The sequence below is a fragment of the Natator depressus genome, chromosome 14 (assembly GCF_965152275.1).
Source record: "Natator depressus isolate rNatDep1 chromosome 14, rNatDep2.hap1, whole genome shotgun sequence".
NCBI lineage: Eukaryota > Metazoa > Chordata > Testudines > Cheloniidae > Natator > Natator depressus.
The window spans coordinates 27,049,252-27,057,783 of NC_134247.1; the positions used below are offsets into that span (position 1 = coordinate 27,049,252).

General features: G+C 59.8%; 1 protein-coding gene across 1 annotated transcript; it reads left to right on the top strand.

Moving 5' to 3' along the window:
* The first annotated feature begins 795 nt into the window (after positions 1 to 795).
* On the top strand, positions 796 to 8,284 carry LOC141998826 (C-type lectin domain family 2 member D2-like). The gene is made up of 6 exons (XM_074971805.1): positions 796 to 1,020; positions 2,120 to 2,282; positions 2,838 to 2,936; positions 5,268 to 5,443; positions 6,375 to 6,478; positions 8,131 to 8,284. The coding sequence occupies exons 1-6, from the start codon at positions 796 to 798 to the stop codon at positions 8,282 to 8,284; spliced, it is 921 nt and encodes a 306-aa protein (XP_074827906.1).
* Positions 8,285 to 8,532: the final 248 nt, after the last annotated feature.

Here is an 8,532-nt window from a genome sequence, read left to right on the forward strand (position 1 = left end):
GGCCAAAAAGTTTGCCCACCCCTGACCTAGAGAGAGGTGTGAGTGGAAGATGACAGGTTATGGGCCTGAGTGACAGGCAGGATGCTGGCGTTGTCCACAGCGATGGAGAAAGGAGGTAACAGAGAGGGCTTGGACAGGAGGGGAGAGATAGAGAGCTCTGCTTTAGCCATGTTGGGCTTGAGCTGACAGCTAGGTAGGCACAAGGAGATGTCCCAGAGACAGGCTGAGGTGTTCATTTGGCCAGCAGGAGATGGGGCTGGTGCAGAGAGGCAAATGGGTGAGTTGTCAGCATCGAGAGGGGAGTTGAATTTGTGTTTACAGAGGAGACAACCCAGAGACGAGGGGCAGAGGGAGAAGAGAACAGAAGAGGGAGGCTGGCCATAAACCATGTCACATTTACTGGTGTTTTTTTTTTTTCTCAAGACCTCCCCCCTCCTTGTAACACACTGTTACACCGCAACAAACCAGTAAGGACCCTCCCCGCCCCATGTGTTTATATACTATTTGGTCAGCCCCAGGGGACCAAGGACAGAGCCCTTGGAAGGGCCCCGGAGAGCTGGCAGGAGGGGGAAGCAGCGATCAGAGGGGTCGGGGGTGGGGGGAGCAGGGGAGGGCAGAGGGAGGACAAGGTTTCAGGAGGAGCCCGGGCAGGGCGGGCAGGCCAGGGAGGGCGAGGACTGAGCCCCGATCGGAGCTTTGCCCGGGGCCGGGCGGGACGCCGCTGGGGCACCCGGCCAGCCCGGGAGAGGGGGGAAGGTTTGTGGGGAGCGGAGCGGCCGGGAGTCGCGGGGTTACATGGAGACGGGGCTGAGGGCGGGGATCGGCCGCTGTTGCGGTGACACCCGGGCACGGACGTTTCCGCTGCTCAGACCCACGTGGGAACGAAGCGGGCGCGGGAGTCACAGGGAAGCCGGTCGCTCTGCGGCTGCGAACTCACCCGGCGGGACCCGCTGCGAACCCGCCTGGCTGCTGGGCCCTCAGCTCCTGCCCCGGCTGCGGCGCCGGGCGCTCTTCCCGCGGGTGAGACGCGCCGGGTCCCAGGGGTCCCTGCCCGGGGCGTGGGTGGGCGGGTGCTGCTGGCTGCTGGGCGGTGGCTCGCTCGCTGCGCGGCGGGGTTTGCGGGCCGGTTCCAGCCACGGCCGGGCTGGGGCGAGGGGGACCGCGGGCCCGAATGGGGTCGGGCGGGGGCCCGAATGGGGAGGGGCTGGGGACTGTAGGGGGGGAGCCGGGGCCGGAGGGGGAGGGGCCGTGGCCCCAATGGGGTGCGGGGCTCGGGCTCGGGGACCAAATGGGGAGGGGCCGGGGAGGGGGTCGGCTCGGGGCTGAGGACCGAATGGGGAGCGGGAGGGGCCGGGGACCGGGGCCGGAGCCCGAATGGGTGGCGGGGCTCGGGCTTGGGGCTGGGGACCGCAAGGGGGGCGGGGCTCCGAATGGGGGGGCGGGGCTCGGGGACCAAATGGGGGCGGGGCTCCGAAGGGGGGCGGGGCTTGGGCGGGGGCTGGGGACCGCATGGGGAGGGCAGCGCGGCAGCGGGGGCCGGTCCTTGGCCGAAGGGCGGGGATTCTGGGCCAAAGGGGGGTGATTCGGGGCCCGGGCCCGGGCCCGGGCCGAAGGGCGGGGGGGGGTTTGGGAGAGCCCCCCCGGAAGGGAAAGAAGGGGCTGGGCAGAGGAGCGCTGGACGCTGGTTCAAGTCCCGCCCTTCAAGGAGGGGGCTGGGACAGGGACAGGGCTGTTTCGAGCCCCATCCCCTCCCCTTCTGATATCCGACTCACACTTACTTCTAGGAGGATTGTGTGTGTGAGGAGGGTCTTCTCTCCCACCCCCTAGCTCGGTGCCTGTCACGGGTGGGCGGGGCCTGTAGCAGATCAGGTCTCTGAGGCCCTGGGGGGCGGAGGGGCTGATGGGAGTTAAGGGGATTTAATCATCATGGCACCGCCTCTGGCAGGGGGTTGGGCTGCTGGGCAGGGAACAAGAAACCACAAATGGCCTCCCCCACCCCTGACCTGTCCTGCTTGGTCCGTCTCAGTTTCAGATCGGCTGGAGATTCTGGAGCAGGGACGGGGAGCCAGGGCCAGGACCTCTGCCTCGGCTTTGCTGCTGGCAAATCGGACCCACTCAGACAGAGAGGAGCCGACCCCAGCCCAGCACCTGCAGCAGTGTGTGTGGCCTGAGTGTCGCTGAGAGAGACAATGGGGCCAGCAGCTGGGTTGCTGAGAGCGAAGAGCCGCTGCAGGAGTTGTGTGTTAATGGCAATGGACACCTGGAGACTGGAGGGAACCCAGGTAATGGGGCATCTCTGCCTGGGGGCAGGCTGGAGATAGACACTGAGACTGCCTGGGGTGCTGGAAGGGGGCATGGCCCTCCCACTTCTTGTCACTGGCCCCGCCCCTCCTCTTCCCCCTGAGGTCACCCCACCCCACCTCTGGGTGGCAGCTGGAGTCCAGGCAGTTGCAGGGAGCCGTGGATGAACCTCCAGTTGCCTGGGGTGGGGGGCGGAGAGCAGCCCCTGGTCCGTATCCCTCCCCCCAGGCTCCCTGCCCAGAGCAGGGGGAGGGTCTGTAGTTCCCCACAGCGGTGGCCCAGCTCCTGCTCTGAGGCCCTGCTACCCAGTTAGAGCCGGATCTTGGTAACAGCCCCAGGGTAGCTCTAGGGAGCCATGGACCCTCCATCTGCCCTTGGTGGTGGGGGGCTCTGCCTGACCCTCCGGGCTCCTCTCCCAGAGCGTCTGAGGGAAGGAGCAATCGACAGAACGGTGCATGTTCCAGGGCAGCTCCGGCCCTGGTGCTGTCAGTGAGACGTGTCCCCCCAGCCCTGCCTGACGGGTCTTTCTGTTTCAGACCCTCCTTGTAACTGCAAGAAAAGTCCAACCCGTAGAGTTGTGGTTGCACTGATAGCTGTATCGTCTGCTTTGATCGCTGCCATCATTGCTCTGGCAGGTGAGTTCCCAGCTTCCGCCCTGCTCCCTTCCCCTCCAGCTACGATCTCCGTGCATCCCATTCCCCCGTGACCTACCACGCTCACTCTCTCCTCCCGGCCTGTCTGGCTTTTGCCCCTGGGACAGAGGATTCCTGGGGGATGTTCCTCCCCGACCCTCCTCCTGCTCCCTCCCAGACCCCTGCACCTGGGCACTCTCTGTGTCGGGACGATCTGACTGACATTAGCCCCCCCAGCCCATCTCTGAGCACTTTGGACCCAAGTCGCCTTTGCCATGCGCCATGAAGCAGTCCCTGACCAGGGTGTCCAGTGGGACAGGGTGCAGAGCATCCCTGAGCCCTTTGCCTTCCCTGTGTTGCTCTGAGGTTACCAGCCTGGCCTTCCTGGATCTTCAGGTCACGCCTGTGGCTGGGCGGCAGGTGCTGCCGTGTTATTGAAATGAGCCGTAGAACTCAGTCGAGACCCCTCCACCAAAGCAGTGTGGAAACCCCCCAATCGCTGAGCTTGGCCATGAAGGGTCCCTTAGCACCATTCACTCCCCCGGGCTGCACAGACAGCGTGTGCTCATGCAGAGGGCGTCTGTTTGCCGTGAACATGAACCCTGCTGTATCCCCCCGTCGTCTGGGGCAGGGGGTGCTGGAGACTGTCAGGGGTGGGATTTCTCTATTGCCCTGGGATCTGATCACTGGGCCCCAGGAGGGTTTAGCAGCTGGCTGAGGGGATTGAATCCAGGTCTGTCTGCATTAGGAATCCTCTGTGCCAATGTCATGACGTCCGTGCAGTTGAATTGGGGCAAACCGCTAAAGTAGACGCACTGCACTGGTGCACAAAGGAGCTTGCCTTGGTGCAGTTCGCTGCAGGAAGTTACCAGAGCGAGCCACACTGCTCCAGCACATCTCCAGGAGGTGTTTGCCCTGATGTCACTGTGTCACTGTGATTATACTGGTGCAGATTGCTCTGATACAGATGGGCCCTGAATCCCAGCTCCCTGCTGTAATGGCAGGCTGTTGCAATGGGCAGCATTGGCTCTCACTGTGTAAGGTGGGAATCTGTGAGCTTAGGGTTGGTTACACACCTGCAGGTGCAGGGAGCTCTGCAGAACATGTGGCATCTGACCTGGAGATGGATGGTGGAGACAGCCTGTGCCACCAACTGTTAGTCACTGACTTCTCTGCTCAGTTCAGTAGGGCAGGGGTGTGGGCTACCGTGCACTGGACAGTTAAATCTACAGGGTCAGACATGCCTTGTGCGTGAGGTGAACACATGCTCGTTTTCTGATCACCGCTGCCACGTTTCCTAACTCTTCCAGACTTAGAGTGTCTGTTCCTCGCTGAGCGCCAGCCACATGGGAAGGCTTGAAAACCAGCTACTGAGTTACTGTGGTGCAAAAAAAAGTGATGTGCTCAAAAATATCTGAAGGGGTTTGAGTCCGACTCCTCTCAACTAGACAGGCCTTTCAGATCCTCTTTGGGGTCACTTATGGGTGACCCCACTGCTGCTCTTTCATGGCTCTGAAAGGGTTACACTGCGGTGAGGGCTTCCAGAAAGTGCCTTTCTTGCTGCTGTGTTTGGGGAAAGAAAAGTCTGCAGGTAGGAGGTGAATTAAGTTCCATCATTCCTGGCCCACAGTGCAACAGGTCACTTCCGGTTGCTGTGGTTTCTGGCGCCCCCTTGTGGCTTTCATGTCCCTGCGTGAAAGTTCCCACGTTCTCCTCAGTTGTTCACGGGCTGTTTGTTGCTAGGTTGAACGTCCAGCTGTTGATCTTGTGCCTGGGGTGACATGCTCTGAGCTGTGTCAGTCCCTCCCAGGCTGGGAGTGTCCCTGGAATCCTTCTTGCCAGGCAAGTTTACTGTGAGTAACGTCTCCGTCCCCCTGCGTCTGATTGCCGTGGACCAGCCCCACCTGGGGGTCCCAGTAGGCTTGGCAAGCCGGTCAATTGACTGCCTGTTTGGCCGCAGTCAAATACTCCAGCGAGAGCCCTGGGGGTAGGAGGCAGCCTGCCTTTCGGATTGCGTCTTGGAGCCTCGCTGGTGTTTTTCAGAACTTGGTTTCATTGTTTTGCCTTTTTTTTCTGAGTTAAAATAACTCAGTGAAATACATTTTTAAAAAATTAGGTAGATCCATATCTATCTAAAGCTAAACCTACTGGAGACAGTAACGTCTTGCTCTTTTTTGTTCCTGGCGGGAGGTAACCAATTCTGATAAATTGGTATTTTAAAATATCTGACCACTCTTTGACAGATTTGACTGGTCAGTTGACCAATTTTTATACCAGTCAAATGCCCAATTCTAGATGCAACTCTTACCCTCCATGTGACTGTCTCATTCTCAGTGCTGACCTCTAAGCTTTCATCAGCTGATCGGTGCCCCTCGTGCCCAGACAGCTGGATGGGATACCGAGGGAAATGCTACTATTTCTCAGAGACGAAAGGGAGCTGGACCGACAGCCGGAGCCGCTGCTCTGCACCGGGTGCCTCCCTGGCTGGGATCGACAGTGAGCAGGAAATGGTGAGAGACTCTCGAATTGCCATACACTGATCTTGGCACAGTGGTGGCTGCTGCAGTAGGACCTGGGCTCTGCCCCGTGGGGTGAGGAGCAGCTCTGACCCCTCCCGTGCTGGGAGGCCAGAGTGAATGAACTTCCAGCGGCTGAACGCCAGCCCTGGCTGGGCCCAGGGCCCTACTGTCTGTGTGTGATCACAGGGATTGCCCATTCTCCGCTGCCCCCCTCCCCAAATAGGGAGACAGCTTCTGTCTAGGGCAGGGCTGGCTCAGGCATCTCCTGGCCTGCTGGCTGCTGGAGTGGGAGGGAGAACCCAGCCAGTGCTCCTGTTGTGGGGATGGGAAAGGAGCAGCCAGCTGAGGAGGCGGGGGAGGAGGGGATCCTCTCACATTGACCCCTCCCACTTCAGCTTGACTCGCTCCCTCCTCCTGCCTTGCTGTGATGAGCGGGGGCTGATCTGTGAGAAGAGACGTCTCTGCAGAGAGCTCAGACCCAGCAGCTGCCCCCAGCCCAGGGGGACTTGGGGTGCGGGTGACTGGGAGCACCGGGGTGGGGCTGCTCTGTGCAGGGGGAGGGTTAATACTGCCTGGGTGATCTTGTACTTTGCAAAAGGCAGGGGAACACCCCCCCCCAAAAAAAATAAACTGAGCACTCTTCAATATGGGGGGAGGGGTAGCTCAGTGGTTTGAGCATTGGCCTGCTAAACCCAGGGTTGTGAGTTCAATTCTTGAGGGGGCCATTTAGGGATATGGGGCAAAAATCTGTTGGATGATTTAATTGGGGATGGGGGTGGGACTAGAAGATCTCCTGAGGTCCCTTCCAACCCTGACACTCTATGAATATGCGGCTGGGATTCTCTGCGGCACAGAGCCCTGGAGGGGTGGGGGAAGCACCGGAGCTGGGGCTGATACCTGCTGTCCCTCGGCTTTCTTTGAGGCGTTCCTGCTGCGCCATAAGGGTGTCCGGGACCACTGGATCGGCCTCCGGAGGGAGCAGGGTCAGGCCTGGAAATGGGCCAACGGCACCGAATTCAGCCACCTGTGAGTCTCTCTCACCCTCTGGACTAATGCCCTGGGCCTGGGGATGCTGGTGTCTGAGCTGTTTGAGTTCAGGGAGATCCACCATTCAGTGCTGGTGAAACAGCCAGACCCGGCCCTGGTCCGTTCGCGTCCTGCGTGTATCGGAGAGCGACGGGAGCCGGCGTGTCCCTGAGCTCTCGGCTCCTCCCCGCAGCACGGTGCTGGGCCGGAGACAGAGCCCGCCATAGCCAGAGGTGCCCTCGCAGCCCGCTGGGATTTCAGCGGGGACACTCGCTGTTCTCCCCCAGCCCTCTTCAGCAAGGTCCATGGGGTGTCTGACCCCCCCCCCCCCCGGGGGAAAGGAGGCAGCAGGGAGCTCAGGTTAACAGTGGCTGCTGGAGAGGGCAGCATGCCGAGCACTGCATGGCAGGTGCAGGTCCCGCTGGGGATTGCAGCCGGCAGGTTTGAGTGACTTGGCTGGTGAGGCCTCTGAATCCGCAGCAAGGCACGGATGTTAAAGGAGCCTGCGGTTCACAGGTGCTGCACGCCTGGGGCTCCCACTGGAACGGGGTACAGTAGTGATGGCTGCCCAGCCAACACCCCGCGATGGGTTTCAGTGGGCTCCAAGTGTGATCACAAAACCAGCGCTGCTTGAGCCCGGAGCAGGGTTTGAACCCTGGGACTTCAGGACTAGAAGCATGAGCCTCTGCCATAGGAGCGAAAGAATCCACTTCCTTAACTGAAAACCCCACCTGATTGATAAAGCTCTTTTGCAGGCCAGCCATTAGAGGGGGATGGAGACCCCCCCACTTCTCTGGTCTGGGTTACTTCAGTACTTTGAAAAATCAGGCTCTTATGGCGCTGGGTCAGTGCTCCCCAATGGACAGTCCCCATTCTGCTGTATTGGATCCCACCTGCTTCCAGCCTCACTGGGTCTGAATAGCCACCAGACACTGTCCCGAGTTTGGGCCTCTGTGGTACTCTCCTGGGGTACAGACTCCCTGTCTGGTACGCTCCTTAGGATGTGGGACCGTGCAGATCAGCTGCTGTAGGACCCAAAACCAGGGCTGAACCCTCCCAAACCTCCCGAGAGGCATGTTGTCCCTAGAACTCCACCCTCCACTCCAGATGAACTCTGGGAGGGTCACGTGAGGGTTACAAACAAGGAACACATGCTTTCACAAAGGAACTTCTTCAACACTCTCTTTTTTCTCCCATCCCCAATGGAAAGCTCAAGAGTTATAGATCAATGGAAAAGGAAACCCCTGAATGCAATTTCCTCTTTCAGTGTCATCTTGGTTCTGCTCCGTGTGTTTCAAGGAGGCGAGATCCCTCCTGCCCCCGGCTTTTCCTGCTCGGTCGTCTGGTTCTGGTAATGGTCTGCCCCTCTTGTTAGAGGACCGGTCCCTTTTGACAGTCAGTCTAACAAATTCTCTCCGTCCTGCTGGGGACTTTCCATTCTCCAGCACCCCTGTGGGCTGCTCAGCATAGAGGGTCAGGAACAGTCAGCGGTTCTGCAAAGCCCCCGCTGTCCTGAGCTCTGCTCCTGAGGGGCTGGGAGAGTAGCTGCTCCGCACTCAGGCCTGCACTGTGGAGAAGGGCTCCCCTGGCTAGGACTGGTATGAAATGCCCGGCCTCTGCCTGACTGCAGCTCCCTGGCTTCTGTGTTGCAGGTTTCAGATAAGAGGAGGAGGTGACTGCGCGTATCTGAAGGACGAGAAAGGGGTCAGCAGCTCACGGTGCTACATGGGAAGACGGTGGATCTGTAGCAAACCTGAGGTGTATGTGATGGGAAAAGAGACTGCACTGGAAGGGGGCTCGAAATGAGACTCCTAGAAATGACACTGATCCAACTCACACCTACTTGAACGAGCCAAGTGCCCATTCGTCAGCCTGGCCAGGATCTCAAAATCAGGCAGCGGGGCCCTCAAGCAATAAGTGTGTCTCGTTTAAACTGTGGATTCTTCCTACCTGCCTTCTGCTTTTGAACCTTTAAACTCAGGGTCACCTTGCCAAGCTTTTCTCTGCAGCTGAGAGGGAGTGGTCTCCTGAGAAGGAGTCTCAGCCACACGCTG